We start from the raw sequence: 22,325 nt of genomic DNA on the forward strand, positions 1-22,325 counted from the left end.
GATGTAATGTAGATTCACTGGATTGGTTTCAGGAATGAGCAGTTTACCCTTTGAAAAGTGATTCAATAAAACAATGGTACTGAGATTGCCTTTGGGAAGTGATCTCTGTGAAACAACCATTTGAAAGGAATTGATTCATGTCGAGAAGCCGTTTCCCCGGCTGGCCTGGGCCTCAATACTGGGGGTTGACCAGTTTGGACCGAGATAAAGAAATCTATTTACTCAGTGTTTTGAATCTTTGGAGTGTTCTACCCGAGAAGGTTGTGGGTGCAGGTTCATATTCAAAGCTGAAATCAGTCGCTGAGGGAATTGTGATTCTGGGGATTGAGCAAGAACCTGGAATTGTCCAGGATCAGCCACTATAGTAAACAGTGAAGCAGCCTGGAGAAGCTGTAAGCCCCGGTGTGGTGCGATTGTTTACGTTCTTAAAATCTTCTGTGCCACACAATGTGATTGTGATTGTTCACAATGGCTGATGGTGGGGCCGGGGTTAAGTGTAAAAGTACGGAAGAAGGTTGGTTAAATGACAGGAATCAACAAGTAGGAATAAATAGATGAATTTCAGTGTGCAGGAAGTTACTAGTGTTATACCAGAAGGATCTCTGCTGGGGCCTCGGCTACTTAAAATGGACATTAATGATTTACATAAAGGGAAGAGTGTTAAGTATCGGAGGCAAGACAAAAGTGGACTGGAACAGCATGGGAGAAAAGAGTGATGGATCGGACGTTACAACCAAAGAAACCCTGAAATTGCTTTAAATGCACGAAGGAAAGGGTCTGGAGCACTCTTCCCATAAGGGAGGTGGAGAGGCAAACCTTCATCACATCAACAACAGTGTCTGGCTGTGCACTTGAGATGATGTAATGAAGCTGCTGACAGAGAGCTCAGAACAACTGTTGGCGTAGGTATTGGCTGAAAGGACCCCCTTTCTGCACCTGAAATGTCGTGATCATAAATATTAGCCCTTGTATTCTTATTATCTTGCATGAGCATTGGTAAAAGTTCAAATTACAATTGGACCCTAAGCAGAGAGACTTGAAGAGAATGTGATTTGTTCTGTCAGCCTGGCTAATTTCTGCTGTATCTGGGTTATGAAGAGATTTTCTCAGATGTTGAGCGGATGCCAAAGGAAGCAAATCGCCCATTTCACCACCTATCAAATAAATAATGGAGCTTGATTTACTCCTGTATATTAAGACTGAGAGGAGCGGTACTGGGGGTCCGTGTCCGTAAATACAAATAGGGGAACTCGCCCAGAGGTGGTGAAGGTGAGTGGTCTGGGAAGTAACTGGGGTTTGGAGGAGGCAGATTCACGGACAGATGTCCGGCAAGTCCTCAGCAAAATTCCAAAGTGAGGTGGGAGTTTGTGGAAGGGCACCGTGTTCGGGTGATTTCATGGGTCATCAGTGGTAATTAATTTGTTCAGTTATCTGGACAATTCCGTAATACGCACTTTCTTTCTGCCTTTTTATGCCACAGAAAACATAACTTGTTATTACTAAACAGCAAGAGAGCAGTAAGCCTCGAGTGGACTTTGTCTCCAGAGAAGCAATTACGACTAATAGCTTTCCTGATCAGCTCGTTAATGGCCTGTTTCCTCTGAAGACAGCAGAGGAGCAGGCAATGATTTGATAGCAAGAAATCCTGATTGGATTAGAGGCCCATTTGCTCCTGGTTGGTAGGGGATAATGTGCCTGTTGCCAGAGCAGTTTGATCCAGGATTGATGAAATAGCAATTCGTGCCTGACTTTTGTGTTCGCTTGTTTTTTTTCAAGTTTTCCCTTGTACACAAATAACCGAGAGCTCCCGCGCCACGCACACTGATAATTGGTCATCGATGAGGAACCATTTGTCTTGGTTAATAGTGAATCCGGTAGTTCTGAGTATTCGAACCACGATGGAAACTCGCTGTATGAGAATAAACCAGTAATGTATTTTACAGTTGCAAAAAATACGACGAAAAACACACGTGTGCCAATTTCGGAATTTACTGTAAGCGATTGAGGAAAAAATGAATGACTATTCGCGAGAACACTACAAACTATTCTAAACATGTTTTAAAACACAATGTGCAATCGTTTTACTAACTAAATTGATTTGATCCTATTGTCTACTTTCTGTCCAGAATTAACAGTGTCATGTCCTGGACGGGCCTGGATCTGGAGCAGTTCTGCGTTCTTTATACGCCACGAATAAAGATAACGCGAACATCCTTTGTCACCACACAACAGGCGCTTCCAATATTGTGTTCATTATTAATTTTCATATCTGTGCACAATTTCCCCTTTGACCTGAGCATTTCCAGCGTTTTCTGTTGTATTTCCCTTTTTGATTTTATTTGAGGTGGGAGTGGAAAATCCGATAAACCGGCTCTTGCACTGAGGAATAATTGTAGAATAGTTTACACAACCTGTTCTCTCTGTATTTGGGTGCTTTTCCCGTCGTTTCCAGAGAGCTTCAGATTCCTGTTGCGTGCAGTTACTTCAAGGCCCACGGCCACACCTATTCTACCAGCTGTGCAGAAACAACGGGGTGAATGTCGTCTCGTCATCTGACAAGCAAGGCAGTGTCTGTGTTTGGAGCTGGACACTCTTATTTGTACCATTGAATGTACGATATTGCGCTTAGTTGGAGCTTTTCGTTTGGGGAAAAAAAATAAAACAATTTCCTCGGGAGGCACCGAGAAAGGTAAGGACTTCTTAGCACGAAGTAGCGGAGAGGCATCTGGATCCGGCGATTTATAAAGTTCTGCCTTTAGTTCCCAATGATTTAGAAGGTGCAACAGAAAATGAAATATCTGTGTATTCACCTGAACTTCACTTAATTTATTTTAAACATTTCGTAGACAGCAGCCAGGGCCCTGAATGAATTCCTCGGTAACTGGGAGTCTGGTACTAAACTGCTGGTCCACACCGGAGAAAGCAACGCGGTAGACAAGAGAGAAAAGTGACTGTATGGTGAACTAAGATGGTCATCTCGACATTATCAAAACACGGCAACGTGGGGAACAAGTTATAGTTGAGCCGAAGTAAATCGAGCGGCTTTAGGGACATGTTATAAGTGGATACTGACGAGAAACCCAACTTTGTCAAAACCTTTATACCAACAGCTGGTAATTAGCAGAAAGCATACCGTCTGTCAAAGAACTAAAAACAATTTTTTTAGTCTTTTTTCCAGAAAATTAAAATAATTTCAGCTACTCACAGGGAATGCTCTAAAAAAGTAAGATGATTAATTTGAATGCGCCCTTTCTCAATGATATTGGGGAGTCCACTTTGATTCCAATTTCTCTCACTGGTTTAATCGTTTGTTTGTGAATTGCAAGACGGTAATGTGTAAACACTTGGTGTCACTCCTTCATCTCTACCATCCCATCGAAGAGACTACAATGTATCCTCAAAAGGTATTGATGAAAGCCGCTGTAAGTTAGACCCTTGTATCGCACAATAATTTCTGCCGCTGGTACTGCGGCATTGCTCTATAATTATACAGCTCGAAACTAAAAGCTCGAAATTAAAACCCAGAGCTGAATTGAAAGCTAATGTGAAGGAAGCCTCCATGGTATTAAATATTTATGTTAAAACATCCCGCATCATTTAGAAACAATTGACTGTAACTGTGATGTTAATGTACATCCGTGAAAGAAATAATCGCGTGCAATCTTCCAGTGTCGTCAGTAAACTAAAGTCGGTTTGAATGTGACTGGGGCGATCTCGTTAGTTTAAGTATCGTGTGGTTTACTAGTTTTTAAAAAGTGAAGATCTGAGGTTTTAAATGAACCGGATGAGATGAGGTGACGTCGCCTTCAGTAATAACACAGGCAACATGTAATGGTCAGGTTATTTCACCTGGCGTTACTTTCTGGGTTGTTTCCGTACAGAGGAGTGATCGACTGAAGCTGGGAGAGGCGTGTGCTGGTGGAGACTGTCTTCCCTTGAGTAACCCACATCCATTTTCTCGAGGTCTACTTCCAACCATGGTTGGCAGAAAGGAGCGGGCAGAGCCGTTCGCTGTCCGCTACCTGCGGGTGCTGAAAGAACTCCTCACCTTCGTCCTCTTCAGTTACACGGTTTTACTGGGAGCGTTGGTGATAGCTGGATGGACAACTTACTTACTGGTCGTCAAGTGACCTGCATCTTGTCCATAAGAGAGAAGAAATGCTTGGAATGAGATATATTAAAGCTTTTAACAAATGAGAAACTCCGCGTAATGTCCGCGAAATAGAAGATGTGTTTATTGTGTCCTCGGATCACGTAATGTAACCAGGACCAACACGTGCATGTATGTAATTATCCACATGGCATATCTATTCAAATATATCTTCATTTCGCTATCGTATCAATTATTGTACACATTATGTTCACATCACATATGTCACATTGAATAAAGAAAAAATATCCAAAATGAGCACACGGCTCTCCGAGTTGACGTTTACTTGTAAGGATTGTTGCACATTTAAAAAAAACAGAAAGGAGATGGCATCAGTGCCCAGGTCACAGACTTTAACACAGGAAATAGGGAAAGAAAATTGTCGGGCAAGAACATTTAATAAAAATCAAGTATAGTTCAATGCACAAAACATCAAGACAAAATAATTTTTTTTAAATGGATTCTGGAAACAAGTTTAACACTTAAAGTGGCGACTGCAAGAGGCTAATTACTTAAAATAACAAACTCCAAAATAACTGTTGAACATTTGTTTGAAATATTTAAAAGTTTCCTTAAAATTCGTATTTGCTCATTACATTTTTAAAATCAATCCACTGTATTCACTGCCGTCAGATTAATTACTAGCGTTTTCTCTTAAGTGGTATACCTTCATGGCAGAATACAGGGACTTGGTTGTGAATTTTCAATAATATATCCAGCAAGTCGTACCAGCAAGTTGAAATTTATCTTTTAACGAAAAATAGGAGAGTACAGACTTTAGTGTCCCGTTTTAATGATTAAAATGGGAGGACCAGGCATCTTTCGCTTTATATGGAACCACAATTCTTACCTATGTAGCCACAGACAGAGGATTGCCCGCCATCACTTTCCTTCCTCCCTCCACACTATTACGTCTGGTGCCTTCCCCACAAGCACAACTTGCCTTGGATCCCACCCTGCTTTTTTTTTCCATATCGCGCCCCAGCACTTTATCTGAAAACATTGCATAACTTTCAATGTGTACACTCATTACATCCATTTCCACCTCAGCAACGTCTTTCTTAACCCTTCTGCTGTCACTGAATTGCCAGACTTCTTGTCTGACACTCAGTACTGGATGAGAGGTGAAGCTGCTATTTTTGTTTTTTCACTAAAAGTTCTGTTTCCTCGTCATCAATTTCGCCCCTCTCACTATCCACTAAGGCTGAACCAGACACTTCACATCCCTTTGTGATCCTAAAATAATATTTACACTGTCACTGAGGTCTATTCCCACCTCTGTCACTACTTCAGCTTACTAATTGCTTTGTTGGTTCTGTACAGATACAGTCCGATGCAATTAGTCACTGTCATATAGTGCGTAACAATGAAAACACTTCTTAACGGTAACAGTACTTTTTTTACAATGTAAATGGCAAAGTATTTTCATTTTTGGAAAGCTGTATAACAAGCCTACAGATTTTACACAATAATTCATTTTTTAGGTAAAGATGAACCACTTACATTTTTAAAGTTGTTACCTTATTCTGTATTATCTTTTATTTGCAACATTTAGGGATATTTTATAATGCAAGTGACAGATTTGGATTTTATTTTGCAAAGTGCATCTATCAACATAAACTAGGTCATTTATAAAGGTTAGTGGCTTTTAGTGAGGTTAGATTTACTTTAGCTTCTAGTATTTGTAGGTGTTTCTGTTGTTTGCTTGCAATGGAAAGGTATTTGCTTAGTTAGTCCCTCTTCCTTGTATGTATTTTACCTGCCCCATGCTCTGTGTTTGAGCTTTAAAACCTGTGTAGCTTCTCTGCACTGCTTCATGGGTGAAATTCAAGCAGTGTAAGTCAAAAGTGCCAAACACTCGATAATAGACCAGAAACAGAGGTCAGGGTTCAAAAAATTTCTATTTTATCCTCATTGATATCATTTTGCAGGCTGTTTCACAGCATTACAATCTATTGAATTCTTCTGGCTCAGAGTAAAGCCTCCTATCCAACCACTTTGGAGAATTTTAGTAGGAAGGAATATAAAATTTCTTCTGTGGGCCAGGGAAGTTTTCTCTCTCTGCATGTGCCGTAGATTTTGCTTGTCCTATTCTTTGGGTAACTGCCTAACTGGTGGATAAATCTTAAGTCAGAATACCAAGATGTGTGAGAACATTGAAATAAACTTCAAATGAGGCTCCTGGACATTCTGTGTTTTACAGAATATCTGGGCTACAAGGGAAAGTGATCATATGTGCTCTCGTGACTTTGGCTAAACACTATTGGAACAGGTGGCATTAAAGCAAACCTGGGATGGGATTCTTCAGCTAAAGTGCGCTGAAAGTATGACATCAGCATTTATTGAGTATAATAATTGACAAAGATATTAACCTGCTTACAGTAAACAGCAACAGCATAAAAATCTATAGAACCTTTTAAGTATTGGCAGATGATTCTCATCAGTTTGACCTCTAAAAGTCAGAACAAATCATTATCTATTTGTCTTTGTTCAGGAAGTTCTGAATAATTCAGATTGCCCCCGAATAGTTTTAGTGCTATAGTGCTCAATTAAAGAGAAAGATCAACAAGGAATATTGTTAAACAACATCTTGCAATAATGTTGCACCTTTGATGTGAAAATCTCCCCAGGCACTTTGTAGAATAATCTTACTAATTATAAACAAACTTAAAGTAATTGTTTATTCCTTCCCATTGAACTTCTGGTGTTTTGGGTCCACATTTGATAACCTTGGAGCTGTGGGCCGCACCAAGAAAAATAGCTCTGCGTAGAAAGTTTTACGATTATGTGAGTCAAAGATTAATGGAAAATACCAATATCACGGAGAATAAGAAATATAAACATAATCAGATTCAGAATCAGGTTTATTATCACTGACATATGTTGTGAAATTTGTTGTTTTGCAGCAGCAGTATGGTGCAAGATATAAAAATTACTACGTTACCCCCAAAATAAATAAATAAATGGTGTGAAGGAGGAATAACAAGGTGGTGTTCATGGGCTCATGGACTGTTCAGAAATCTGATGGCAGAGGGGAAGAAGCTGTTCCTGAAACATTGAGTGTGGGTCGTCAGGCTCCTGTACCTCCTCCCCGATGGTAGTGACAAGAAGAGGGTGTGTCCTGGGTGGTGAGGGTCCTTATGGATGGATGCTGCCTTCTTGAGGCACCACCTCTTGAAAATGTCCTCGATGGTGGGGAGGGTTGTGCCCATGATGGAGCTGGCTGAGTCTACAACCCTCGGCAGCCTCTTGCGATCAGCCTTTATTACATCAAGCTTTGTTTTCTGCGATATTCTCCCCATGACTCCACATTACATAACCTCCAATGTGATTTGTTGGTTATCCTGCTCAAATATCATCAATGACTTCATTAATCTCAACAACTCCAGGTGACATTGAGTTCAAAATAGCCATCTATGTTCTAAAAACACTGGATAACCTGTCCCCACAACTGCAGTCGCCGTACTCTTTGCCTCAAACTAATTCTCCTAATTCTCCATTCTATTCTAACCCATCGTATACCTTTGAATCTTATTGTTCCACTTGCAGTAACATACACTTCAGTCACTCCATTCCAGGACAAGGCAATTCACTTTTATTCTCATTGCCTTCAAAACCTTTTCAGATAATTTCTTCAACTTTCACTTTTTTTTAACCATCCCTCACTTTTCTGCTACTCAATAGTTCCAATCTTCTTGAAAAGCATTTTGGGAGACTTCCCAATAGAAATGCTGCTTTCAGTGCAAATCCATCTTCTCCGGTAAATACAAAGCTAGTTTTGAGACAATATGTGTTAGTTGTCATTTTGTTTTCCTTTGTGGACTCTTCAGTTAGAGTCACAGAGTAACAGAGTTGTACAACATAGAAACAGGTCCTGTGGCCCACCGCGTCAATGCTGACCATCGTGCCTGTCAACGTTAATCCCACATGCCTGCATTAATTCCATATCCCTTTATACCCTGCCTACTCAAGTACCTGTCCAGATGCCTCTTAAATGTTGTTACTGTTCCTGCCTCCACCACATTCTCCAGCAGCTCATTCCAGATAGCAACTACCATGTGATCCCATTTAAACTGCCACCCTATCACCTTAAACCTATTTTAGATGCCCTACTGTGGGAAACAGACACTGGCCATCTACCCTATCTATGCCTTTCATAATGTTTTATATCTCTGTAATGTCACTTCTCAGCCTCCTTTGCTACAGGGAAAACAGACCAAGTAACTTATTCCTTATGACTCAAGCCCTTCAACCCAGGCAACATCATGCTGAATCTTTCCTGCACCATCTTCCTTACTGAAGTGTAGAACTACACACATTTGTGTTATACTGATTTGTGCTACTTTAGCTTGAGCTGAGATCATTGGAATTTCCACAGCCTCCATCTAACTAATCCTGAATCCATTCATTTTTACTTCTTTCTCACTGACTAATGAGCAGCAGAAATTAAAAATTTATTACTTATAGGAAGTCAAGTATAGAAGTTAGCCTAAACTGAGATTCCAACCTGTTCTCTAGTCTAATACAATGTATTAGCATTAAATACCTGTAGAAAGTTTCCACAGCTTTAGACAAACAGCTGAACTTCAAAATAATGTTCAACATTCAATGGATTTCCCTTTTATCAACAGAGGTGTCACTACGCTAGTGGGACTATTCTATGAGTCACCAACTAGTGGGAAGGATATTGGGGAGCAAACTTGCAGGGAAAATGCTGAGGTGTGCAAAAGACATGGAGCAGAAGGTGTCACGGTAGCTCAGCAGGTAGTGCTGATGGCTCTAGAGCAGGAAGATTGAGCATTTGACATGCCAGGCTGAGTTTAGAAAGTTCAGAGGGGGATTAAAAGAGGAAATAGGAGAGACAAAATGGGAGCATGAGAAAAGGCTGCAGCAACATTAAAGTGAATCCAAAAATATTCCACAGGCATGTGGACAGGAAAAGGGCTGTAAGAGGAGAGGTGGGGTCAATGAGAGACCAGAAGGGAAATTTACTCATGGAGGCTGAGTGCACGGTTGGAGCTGTGCCTTCAACAGGAGGAAATTGAAGAGGCCCTGGCCTGATCATGATCTAACAAACAACTGTAGATCCAGGGGTGGTGCCCAAGGACTGAAATGTTGCAAAAATGAATGTGGTGCTAAATCCTTGGTCATGACTAAAAGTTCTAAACAATGATCAAAGGCGGAATTAGCACTTGGAGAGTATGGGTCATTTAGAGAAAGCCTGCGTGGATTTTTAAAGGAAAATTGTATCTAATTAATGGAAGAGCATTTTGATGAAGTAGTGGAGGCTGTGGCACTTGGATAGAAAATTGGCTAGATTGGCTTTAAGTTCCTGGGTGTCAACATCTCTGAGGATCTGTCCTGGGCCCAACACATTGATGCAATTACAAAGAAGGCACACCAGAATCTCTACTTGGTTAAGAGTTTGAGGAGATTTGGTATGTCACCAAAGACTCTTGCAAATTTCTATAGATATATGGTGGAGAGCATTCTGACCAGTTGCATCACAGCCTGGCATGGATGCTTCAATGCACAGGATCACAAGAGGCTGCAGAAGGTTGTAGACTCAGCCAGCTCCATCACGGTCACAACACTCCCCACCATCAAGGACATCTTCAAGAGATGGTGCTTCAAGAAGGCGGCATCCATCCATAAGGACCCTCACCATCTGGGACATGCCTTATTCTCGTTACTATCATCGGGGAGGAGGTACAGGAGCCTGAAGACCCACAGTCAACATTTCAGGGACAGTTTCTTCCCCTCTGTCATCAGATTTCTGAACAGCCCATGAACCCATGAACACTACCTCGTTATTTCTTTTTTTTGCACTATTTATTTATTTTGTATATATGTCCTTTATGTCTTTGCACTGTACTGCTGCCACAAAACAACAAATTTCATGTCATATACGACAGTGATAATAAACCTGATTCTGATAGATAACAGGTCACGGAAAGCAATGGCAAAATGTGGTTTCAGTCTGGAGGGAAGTGTATATCTGAGTTCTGGAGGGATTGATACTAAGATTACTGTTTTCCTTAATGTATATTAATGATTTGGACTTGGGTGTTTGAGGTATAAATTCTGAATTTGTAGGTGACACTACACCTGGAGGTGTTGTGAACTATATGGAAAGTAATAACAAACTTCAGGGAAATGCAGGCAGACTGGTGGAGGGGGCAAGTAATGGTGAGAAGTGTTTCATTTCAGTGAGATGAATGAGGGGAGGTAGGGTAATCTAAAGACTACAATTCTACAAGGGAGCAAGAACAGAGAGATATGGGGTATATGTGACTAATTCATCGAAAATGACAGGGAAGTTTTGAGAATGTGGTTCGAAAAGAATAGGGGATTTTGGGCTGTATAAATAAATACAAAGAGCACAAGAGCAAGGAGGTCATGGCAAACAGATATGGAGCACCAGTTTGGCCATAACTGGAGTATTGTGTCCAGTTTGGGGATTCAAACTTCAGGAAAGATATAAAGACTCTGGAGATGGTGTGGAAGAGATTTTCCAGAATGGTTCCAGGATTATATGGGTAGACTGGAGAAGCTGGGATTGTTCTCCTTGGAAATGGCAAGTTTGAGAGGGGACCTTATAAAGATGTCTGAAATCATGAAGGGTGTAGGCAGAGTAGACTGAGAAAAATTACTCTCTTTATGAAGGGGTCACAAACTAGGAGATATAGAAAGTGATTGACAAAAGAGCCAAAAGTAACCCATGGAAAGTCTTTTTACACTGTGAGTGGTCAGGGTGTGGAATGCATAGCCAGGGGTAGTACTGGAGATAGATTAAATTGTAGTGTGCAAAGGGAAGCTGGATAAATATCTGAAAGAAGTTGCAGGGCTGTGTGGAAGACTGCAGATTGGAACCAGTTGAAGTTCTCCTGCATGGAGCTGGTACAGACTCAAAGGGCTGAATTTGGAGAAGACAACATGAAGCCCTCATAAGACAGGTCAAGTGACTGTAGCTCTCTGTCACATTTACCTTTGGCAGCAAGCTGGGCAGGACTGGTAGGGGTTCAAGGGGAGGCTGGCGTTTTGCCAGTGCTGCCTCCAAACTGGTTGACACAGAGAAGGGAGGACATGGGAGGGGCTGTAGCTCCACATCAGAATTGTTCAGTAAAATCAGGAGGATGCAGGAATGGCTGAAACCCTAGATCACAATATGAAAAGAAGCCCGAATTTCCAGGACCCAATCCCCAAACCTTAGGCTATGCTGGTTTTTAATTCAGTTTTGTAAATTTAGCTTAACCAGCTACTTAACTTCTGAAAAGCACATTGGATTCTACCACTGATAATAGGAACCTTACATTTCCATCTGTTCTATCACTGCAGGTTAGTATTCTGCTTCTGTGATAAGACTTCTGTGTTAATTATTAATTTAAAAAATTGTGCTGAATATTCTCAGTCCTATTAGCTGCAAAGTGTAGACTTGAACAAGCCTATTCACGTCTTGCTCATCAGGGGAGTCAATCTTTTGAATTTCAGGTCTACTCACAGGTGTTTGCAGACAGCATTATGCTGGTATCAATTAGCACATAATCAACGAGAGTCACCACAGGTTAAGGGAGAAAGTTATATTATAAAGAGCAGTATGCTTCTGAAAAATCAAACAATTAAAGCAACTGTGTGATTAATTTTTTGTGTTCATTTTCCGTCTTTCTTTTGATTTCTAATTTTTTTTTATTAGATCTTGTTTTTCTGTGCCCAATCATTTATCCAAATCCTGATGGAAGGCTTTGTTTAACTCCCTCCTCTCTCATTGTAAAGTGTCCCTGCTCATCTCTCCTCTGATATTTAAATATGGATACAGAGGTACAATGTCTTAAACAGGTCTGTGAAAGGAGCAGGTCTGCTGGACTGGAATTTAGAGCAGTCCCACTTTTACCTGGACTCCATCTCAATTATGCCAAACAAAAGGCCAGTAGTGGGAAGTGGAGCATTGCAGGTCTTGCCCTCTTTGTCAGACACGCACCCGGTGACATCATCATAGCCATTTCTGCTCTTACTTAAATTGAAACTTTGGTACAACCTACGACCATCATTGAACAATCACAGTACAACGTGTTACTTTAGTGCTTCTCTGTTTATTTAAAGGGACAGTGCGCTGAAATGAGAAGACCTGTCTGAGCAGCTTCCCAAAATGATTGCAGGTTGGTTCAGACATCTTACAGAGTGCACATGGACTAACAGTGAGTGCTTTCTCCAGCAGTTAGCTGCTGAGATGCTCATGGGGTGGGTGCCTTAGTGTGACACCATTGCCAGCTTTTGTGTTATCCAGTTTCTCTTGGTCTCCAACTTATTTCAGACATTTCCTTTGTTCCCTCTTCCCAATTTAAAATACGTTCAGTTTCTAACTTTGCCCAGTTCTGATGAAAGATCATCCACCTGAAGCGTGCATTCTGTTTTTCCCTCTCCACAGACGCTGCCTGACCTGCTGTGTATTTCCAGAATTGTTTTGTTTTAATTTCCGATTTCCAGTAGCTGCAGGTTTTGCTTGTCAGCCACTATGGCAATGCCTGGCGTGGGCGAATTGGGGACCTTGTGGCAAGAGCCAAAGTTATGCCCACAGATACCACCCGCCTGGAGTTTTTGGTGTCCAAATCCTGGATCTCCCTGGTGAACAATGTACGTACAGGCTCAGGGTTTGCAAGATTGTGATCACCAAGTTACGTGACCTTCTGACAGAAGACCTTCCGCCAGCTGCTAGTGCCCGCTCTGCTCTCTCCATGGAGCTCATGTTAACACCCACCCCACACACACACACAAGATTTTTGCAAACACCCTCAGCAGATCACCACCACATCGCCCAATCTGCGGCTCAGCACTAGCGTGGCAACTCGGACATTGATTTAACAAAGGAGATACTAGAAACTGCGGATACTGGAACCTGGAGCAACCATCAATCTGCTGGATTGAGTAGCATCTGTGCGAGGAAAGGAATTGTCAAGTTTTTGGGTCGAAATCGGGACATTATTGATTTAACAAAGACTTGCTGAACATTTCCAGCATTTTCTGTTTTTATTTTAAAAAATGACGGCTTGCATTCCCAACAGGACTTTCATTCCCAACTCTGAGCCATCAACACAGAACAGAAAAAAGTAACGGTCTTAACACCAATCCCTCGGGACGGCTGCTGTTCACCTTCCTCCAGTCTAGATCAGCTGGTCACAGACCCTCCGTTGCCCGCTACTCAGCATTTTCACAGCCCCAATCGGGAAGCCCAAGTTCACCACATCGAGCACCTTCCGTTCTTCCAAACTCCACCCAGTGCAGACCTCTCCTCGCAAGATGAAGCCTCCACACTGGGAATCCCAGTGAACCCTCTCAGAGTTGCCTCCTCGGACAATACATCTTTCCTAAGCTAAAGTGATTGACCGTGAAATAAAACAAGTCACTTCCAGGTAACTATTGCGACTTCCAGCACAATACACATTGCAAAGTGAACACAAAGTGTTTGACTGTAAAACAGCATCATCTGCGGGCATTAAAAACCAGGCAACGTTAAAGGAAAAGCCCGCACGGTGCCCGGAACACGGGGAGCGTCGGCCGCAGGGACCTCAGGCACCTCCAGCGGGGGTAAAGCGGCCGGGCAGTTCCCGCAGCCTACGTCACTCACATTGGGTCACGTGACTGCGTTTACCCTTCCGACGTGGTGACGTGTCGGTGCTTGGAACGTTGATACAATGGCTGCGTCTTTCTATAGGTGGATGCGTCCGTGTAGCCGTTTGACGAGGTAACGTCTCCCCTTCCAACGGGTGAGCGGCGGGGCTGCCGGGTCGCCCCCTCCTCCCCGGGGCTCCTCCCCCCTGCGGGGTCTTTCCCCCCCCCCCATCCCGGGGACTCTGCTCCCGGGCGGTCGCGGCCCCACTGCTGCCGACTTTCACCCACGTCTATTTTGTCTTTGTGAAGGTCCTTCTTCTTGGCGTTGTCCCAGCACAGGATCCCCGCTAGAAGGTGGCAGAAGGTGGCACTGGGGCTGGGAGCGACGCTGGCCGCCGTTCCCATTTCACAGGTACACCCCAGCCTTTCCGAAGTTGTTACATCTTGTTAAATGTAGTTGCTCCTACAGGTAGTTCGGACCGTGAATGCTAGCTGATGTTACGTAAGTTCACTGTTTGGGAGAAGTAAAACCAGGGCGTGCAGCCTGATAGCAACAATTAATATTCTTGTGTAATTTTGACACTCAAAATCAAACGTTTCAAACGCTTTTGGCCTATTTTGCGAGGCACCATTGGATAATTTGGATCAGTCCTGTTGGTAGGATGTTGTAGTTACGTGATCCATCTTGGGAAGTCTGGCCAGGGAATCAATATGCAGAGACGTGAAAAGCAGAACTTCTGAAAGGAATGGGAACAGAAGTAGGCTGCAACACCCCGAGAGCTTGTTGTAACACTCAGTAGCATATGTTGTATCTTAAGTGATAAAACTTTCCATGCAGTTGTATCTGAGATGACTTCCTCCTTCCAGAACCATGGTTTCTCCTCTACCATTGACAGAGCCCTTGGCTACACCTTATTTATTTCCCACACCTTGGCCTTCGCCTATCTTGAACAGAGCAAGGACAGAGTTCCCCCTGTCCCCCTTACTATCAGACCATCCTTTACATTCAATAAATCATCCTTTGCAAGTTTCCATCATCAGACACCTCCTCCCCTCCCTTCTCCTTTCAGCATTCCAAAGGGACCATTCCTTTTGCATCTGGTCTGTTCTTCTGTCTGCACTGAACACTTCCTTTCTTAAGGTACTTTCCCATGCAACACCTGTCCACTTACCACTTCCCTTCCCACCATCCAGGGACCCAACACCTTCCAGGTAAAGCAGTAATACTCTTGCACTTCTCCCACCTAGTGTGTTACATTCAGGACTTTCAATGTAGTCTCCTCTTCATTTGAGAAACTGACTGCAGATTGGGTGACCGTTTTGTGGAACGTACATTCATTTTGCTCAGTGACCCTGAACTTTCTGTTGGCTGTTACTTTACTTGTTCTGCTCCCACTCTTGCCTTTTATAAAAAGGCCCAAAGTAAGCTTGAGGAACAGCACATCTGTACAGAATTTTACACTTTCAATAACTTATTTTCTCAGTATCAGAACTGGCCATTTCTGCTGTAGGTCACCCATCTGTAATACTGGCTCAGCTCTTTGTCCTCTTTCCAGTCACACAGTCTAACCTTTTGTTCATTACCCATGGCTCTGCGTTTTGCAGTTTTTGCATTCTTTTGTGCTTTTTTGCACTCTCTCTAACAGATCTCAATTCATAGTTTTTATATTCTTTTGTTCATGTTCTCTCTGTCTTCATTAGCCTATCAACTGTCCCTAACTGGCACAGAATAGGAGACGAGGCCTGAGGAAGACCAGGCATGGTTATATTGAATGGTGGGCCATGCTTGAGGGGCCAACTGACCAAATTTTATATTATTTTGTACTTCTGTAACTGGGTGAATTCCTTAACAGCTTATCTCCGTGGTAACCATGGCAAAATCCATTTTTTTTTTCTTCATTAGTTTGGTTGCATCGGATTTACACTGGCCTCCTTAAACAAGGTATTGGTCCAGCAGGAATTTATCATGTACGACCATTCTGCAAGGGTAAAAATCAGGACTTCATTAAAAGCACTTCATTTCACATTAACCAAACCTTTTAAAGTGCTTTTCCTAGTTTTTGATCAAAAGAATCTTTGTACTTGACTAGTAATTGACTTGACTTATTTTAAAAAATATACCTATGTTTTCAGATGTTATCCAGAGTCACATTACATGTAACTTATCCATTCTGGGCTTAGCAGATTTTGTCAGCAAGATGCATGAGCATTAGAAGACTAACATTGCTTACAGGTGGTGAATATTGATTTTTTTTTCCACATGTATAAATATTCTTGCTGCATTGACATTTTTCTTTCCAACCAACAAAGGTATTTTAAAAAAAACCTCCCAGATTTTTCCACACGTCTATTGACATATCTCACTGAGTTTTTAAAATATTTTCCAATAGCATGGTATTTAAATTCATCAATGTGTTTGTGATTGGTAAATCTGCTAAATCTGCTGCTATCTTGTTAACATTGATTAAATTTAAGTTTTCAGTCATGTTTAAATGCAGCTACCTAAAATAGTGACTTGTTCAAATGATTTAATTAAATGAAACTGTTCAACTGAAATAATGTGTTCATGATTCAATGCACTTGCTTGGGTGTGGTTACTAACAAAATGCTGCTGCAGCAGCTTCCAAATGGAAGGAGTCATATCTAAAAAAAAAATTGTATATTTTCCTCCATAGCATCAACCTACATCTCTCAATCATGAAGATTTAATCAAACGTGCTGTTTCATTGGTTACGGATGGTACCAATACCTTTCTGTCACAAACTACTTTTGCACTAATTGATACTTTGACAGAATATACTAAGGTGCGTAAAGCCGAATTGCTTTTTGTTTTTGCTAAATATTTGGTAAAAATTGTAAAGTTACAATGCATATAACTTTCTCCTTCCTCGGCAGTTATCATTGCACTGCTTCTTTTACTCGCTTGGCCAGAGCAGTGGCACTTTATGGTACCTTAAACTTCCCTTCACTCTAATGGGAGATGTCTAGCCAGTAGTGGCAGGTTTTTATTCCTGTACTGAAGTTTTGAAATAAAATTTGGACACTTTACATTCTTTGTGGTGGTTGATAAGATGGGTTTTCCAGTTATGTCCGTGTAGAAGGTAGGCTTTAGGAGGCTACTGCATCTGCAACATAGTTGGAAAACATGATGTATGTAACTCAAGAAAATAAAATGAAAATTCCATTATTTCCATTGAGTAACACTACTCTTTAGAGAATTGTAATGATTAATTTCAGTATTCAAAACATAACTAAATTGCTGTTAGATTAAGGTGCAGATTAAGGAAACATGCATTTAATGTCTATTTTTTAAAGAAATAAGTTTTGTATGTTCTAGGCAGTCTACACCCTGATCTCCCTTCAACAGAGGTATAATGGCTTAACGGGCCAGCTAAGTGAAAAGGAAGAAGATGCCATTTGGCAAGTCATCATTGAAGCTCGTGTAAAGGTATTTTTCAAAGCCTCCTCTCAGATTTGTCTGTTTTGAAGCCACCATGGGCAGAGAACGTTTCCCTGTTTCAGCTTTCCACCATCAGTAACCAAAGGCCTCCATGTACAACAATCTACTCCAAGGCAAACCTTCTCTATTTGGCCACAAAATGACCCTTTATTTCTAACCTCGAACAGAACTCCAGTCATTCCATTACCCACAATCGCCAGAGGAAATATACAGTTAAGGCATTTTTGAGTTTGGAGCAAAATTGGGTCAACCCATCATTATTTTGTTTAGGTCAGGTATGCCAGTGAAGAGAGGGCATCCTGCTCTCTTATAATGAGGTCCAACATGAGCTTGAAGAACTCCTCTTCCATCTGGGCACAGTGTAGCCTTCCAGGTGCTGTGGAATTGTACAGCCTGGTTTCTATATCAGAATTGGCTACTTCTGTAGTAAGTTATTCATCAGTAACATTAGCTGTGTTTCTATCTCCATAAGCACAGCTTGACCTGCTGGACATGATTGACAGCCCTGCATTTTACTTAATACAGCATAGAAGGAAGCCATTCATCCCATTGAGTCCTTCCTGACTCCCAGCACACAAATATTACCAGTCATTTTCCCCTGTCCTTGCTTCCCTGTAGGCCTGCAACTTGTACCCATCAACTCCCCTTTGTTCTTTCGCCACTTACCTACATCAAGGGCGAGTTTACAGTAGCCTACCTAGCAGCACATCTTTGGGCTGTGGAAGGAAACGAATGAACAAGGATAAAATTACAACAGAATGCTGCCCATTGAAAAACCACCTTATTAGTGTCAATGTATATTCTTTGTATTATTTTCAGATAAGTTGCTTGTGATGTGTAACAGTTGTCTTTTGTTGGGTAATTGCAGATGAAAGAGAAGCAGGAGAAATATCTCAGTTTTGAGACCAAGTGGATGACTGCAGTCCACCTGTGTGAAATGGCAGCAGAGGCTGCATATCAAACAGGTATGTGTGTGTTGGAGCTGCAGTTGCTTAGTTTAGATGTAATATTTAGTGAGAATTCAAAGACTGTGCCATTTTACCATCTGATTACATGAAATAATAATTTTTAAATGTTACCTTCCAATTTGCCTTGTAGTGTAAATAGCTGGACTGTGTAAAATTAAATATAACATCACTGAAGAATTTCCATATTTCCTTATGACATGGAACAAAGCCATTTCAGCTAATCATGTCTACACAGAGTAATCCCATTTCACACTAATTTTCCCAGTAAAGCAATGTTCCCCATATTCCCATCAACTCACTCCAGATTCTGGGAGCAGAATTGGGTCAACCCACCCTTATTTTGTGTAGGTCAGGTAAGCCAATGAAGAAAGGGAAAGGGGAGAAGTCATCTGACTGATTTGGTGCCAATTTCTAATGTATCAGCATGAAAATTCCAACACCAGAAGAGGGCTTGCAGTTCCAGTGTGATGTTTTATATGTTTAAGAGCAGGCATCCCTTTGATTGGTGAGGTTTAGTTATTTTGGGGTAAATTTGTGAACCTGTGCCATGTTGGAAGTGAGTTAAACATAAATCTGGATGATCTTGTTCTGTAGACCCCTGTCAGTTAGAAGCAGGGTTGTATATCCAGCCTTATTTCTCTCTGGGACCCTTGCAATAGTTTAAAAAGATTTGTTGGGCTTAAAAAAAACCATATTGCTGCCACCTTCAATCAGATAATTTTGTTCCTGCCTATTTTTCACTTCCTAACCTCTTCCCATAACAGTAAATTTAATACATTTAAATGATTTAGCTCATCAGTATTTTCATTTCAGTTTGAACTCAGCTAGTCTATTCCATTCACCGACATCTGCTCCGTAGCCTTTGATACCCTTGCCCATCGCTGGAACTTGGTTCTAAATTATAATCAACTCGCAGCCTTTTGAGTGATAGTTTCCATGAATGGTTTCCATGAATCTTTGGGCCAAGTGCGTTCTAAATAACATACCCGTAATTTTCTTTCCCCAGGTGCCGATCCGACCTCGGTGTCTGTGCACACACACGTGCAGCTGGCACAAAGTCAGGTGGATGAAGTAAAACAACTGGCCCTGAAAGCTGAGGCTAAGTTGGCTGAAGTTCAGGTGGAAGAAATTCATCTCAAGGGGAAAGAGGCTTCAGTTAAAGGCACGCAGCAGACTGCTCTACAGCCAACAAACGAAGAGGAAATACCTGAACAATATCTGCGGGAAGACTAGTCTATATTAGTAATTAATTCACAACCCTATAATGTCGAGTGGACTGTGGATGTGTAGGCTTAAGTTAACTGGACTGCAGACATTTGTAAATTGTATCAATAACTTTGTAATAGGTAATTTTTGTAGAAACTTTACGAATTACTCTAAGTCCTCTCAAACTACTCACAAATAGAATTTCTTATAGTAATGATTCTTGCTCTTTCTTTCTTTCAAAAAAATGTTGTTTAAAGGAGTGAAGGGTGCTTCAGTCATCACAGTGACCCCCAAATAACATTGAAATAGTTTATTCTGTTAAGCAAAATGCTGAGCAAGATAGAAGGACCAGTCCCATCCTTGAATCTGTTTTCTGACTCTTTATTTCAATTGTCCTTTTTTTTTGGTAAATTGGTTTATTATTGTTACATGTACCGAGGTACAGTGGAAAAACTTGTCTTGCATACCGTTCGTACAGATCAATTCATTACAATAGTGCATTGAGATAGGACAAGGGAAAACAATAACAGAATGCAGAATAAAGTGTTACAATTACAGAGAAGTGCAATGCAGGTAGACAATAAGGTAATAGTGAGTAGATTGAGAAGTCAAGAGACCCTGAATGTTCTGGAGGCTAGATCACAAGGGGTATTTAAAGAGGAAATAGGTACATTTTTGAAAGATTGAAGAAGTGAGGGCTTTGGGGGAGCTGGCAGAGCAGAGGAGATGAAGTCTGGGACAGATCAGCCAGGATTGTACTGAGAAGAAATTCATCCTTGTCTCTATTTAAAATGGTGACTCCTTTTTCTGAAACTTCACCACCTAGTTCTAGATCCCTCACAGAAGGAAACATTCTCTCTGCATCTGCCCTGACAAATTATGTTAGAATCCTGTGCTTCAATGTGATTGCCTTTTGTTTTTCAATGAGAGGTCATTGATCTTCCCTTATAACCCAGGAATCAACCTCATGAAGAAGAACATAAATGTGAGAAATTGGCCCCTCGTGCTTGTTCCACCATTTGTTAAGGTCATGGCTGGTATTTTAGCTTAGTGCCACTTTCCTGTACTAACCCTATGATCCTTTAATTCTCTTTAATATCCAAAAACCTTTCAATCTCTACTTTGAATATACTCAGCGACTGAGGTTCTACAACTGCCTTGCATAAAGAATTCCAAAGAATTCAATTTCTTCTTGTCTGTGCCGAAAAGGACCTATTAGTTATTTTGTGACTGTGATCCCTGGTGTTAGGTGCAGCCGAGGGAAGCATGATCCTTGTATCTACCTTTTCAAATCCCATTAGAATTCTGAATGTTTTAATGAGATCATTCTTCTAAACTAAGAACTGCTAGACCTCTCAGGCACCACATCCCTGAAGTCAATGTGGTGGACCGTGGTTGCGGACCAGACCTGCACGTAATGTTCCAGGTCTACTCTCACCAGGACCTTGTATAATTTCTGGATAGAGCTCTTTACTCTCTTACTCATCCTCTTGCAGTAAGGGCTATCAAATTGTTTGCCTTCCTAATTGCGGCTTGTACCTGGATGTTAACTTTGTGAACTAGGACACCAACATCTTTCAATCATTTTTAAAGTCTTTTGTTTGTCCCTATAAAAGTGTGGGATCTTTCATTTGTCCATGTTATATTCCATCTGTCCTGTTCTCACCCTTTCACTTAACCTGCTTAAATCCCACTGAAGCCTCTGTGCATCCTTTTCATGACCCGTACTGGAACTCGACTTTGTGCCTTTGAATCTTCTCTGAGCTGCCTCTAGTGGATACATCATTCTTTACAATAGGTGGCCAAAGCTATATGTAGTACTCTAAGTCTAAGTACACGGATAGCAAAAATTACCTACTCTTATACTCCATTAAGGCCAACATTGTGTTGGTCTCCCTAATTGCTGCATGCCAGCTTGTTTCGAGTATTAGAGACCTCCTCCTCCCACCCCACCCCCATACAGCAGTGTCCTATAGTATCCATTTAAACATTTGTCTTTTCTATTCTTCCACCCAAGATGGACAACTTCTTATTTTGTACTTATTCTCCATCTGCTGAATTTTTGCCTGTTCAGTTAACCTATCAATGTCCCTTTACTCCATTTGCTAACCTACATATTTTGTAAGTTCTTCAAATTCATCCACATTACCTTTGGACCCTTCATCTGAGTTATTAATGTAGGTTGTGAAGAACTGAGGCCCCAGCACTGATCCATGTGGTACCCCTTTAGTTGCAGCATGAAGTGAGATCTAAAATACTTGTTCAGAATCTCTCCATTTCCTTATTTTGCATTATTAATTCCACAGTCTCATCCTCAAGGGCACCTTGGCTACTTTCTACCTTTTGTATATAATTGTAAAAGTTTCTGTCAGTTTTTATATTGCTTGCTAGTTTACTCTCCTGATTTGTTTTCTCCCTCATTTTTAGTCATCCTTTGGTGGTTTCTAAGATTTTTTTCAAATATTATCTCTTGCCACTAATGCTAATGATGCTCTTTGATGATACTGCTTCTCACACCGCTACATCTATCACACACTAGCTGTGGAATATATTTATTTTTAGTGAAACTGTTTGGATAACTAGTGTGAATATCATCTTAATAGGTGATAATTTCTGTAATGGGATACCCCAGCACAATTTGGGGGGACATCTTCCACTACGTAATGGTTACAGCAAAATGTAGCTCTGCATTCATTTGCACTGTGTTCAAGACTTGACTAACAACATTAATTGGAAATGCAGCCTGGTTCAGTGACTGGTGAATGTTGCAAATGCATGTCACTGATGCCATTTAACAAGAAGAAATAAATGTTACTTTTTTAATAATAAGTTGTATTTATAAGGCATCTTTCAACATAGTATATTGTGCAAGAATTGGAAGGATGGAGGAGGGTACAGCATTGGGGAGGGAGGGATTTTAAAAGGAAGCATTGCA

The 22,325-nt window shown here is 41.2% G+C and overlaps 1 protein-coding gene across 1 annotated transcript; it reads left to right on the top strand.

The window, feature by feature from the left end:
• Positions 1-13,818: 13,818 nt before the first annotated feature.
• Positions 13,819-22,217, top strand: LOC127579291 (diablo IAP-binding mitochondrial protein-like). Its single transcript, XM_052031983.1, has 6 exons — positions 13,819-13,889; positions 14,066-14,168; positions 16,432-16,560; positions 17,094-17,204; positions 18,085-18,181; positions 19,191-22,217. Exons 1-6 carry the CDS (start codon positions 13,840-13,842, stop codon positions 19,415-19,417), a joined length of 717 nt encoding a protein of 238 aa, XP_051887943.1. The 5' UTR covers positions 13,819-13,839; the 3' UTR covers positions 19,418-22,217.
• Positions 22,218-22,325: the final 108 nt, after the last annotated feature.

Source organism: Pristis pectinata, chromosome 17, assembly GCF_009764475.1.
Source record: "Pristis pectinata isolate sPriPec2 chromosome 17, sPriPec2.1.pri, whole genome shotgun sequence".
In the NCBI taxonomy this organism is placed as follows: domain Eukaryota; kingdom Metazoa; phylum Chordata; class Chondrichthyes; order Rhinopristiformes; family Pristidae; genus Pristis; species Pristis pectinata.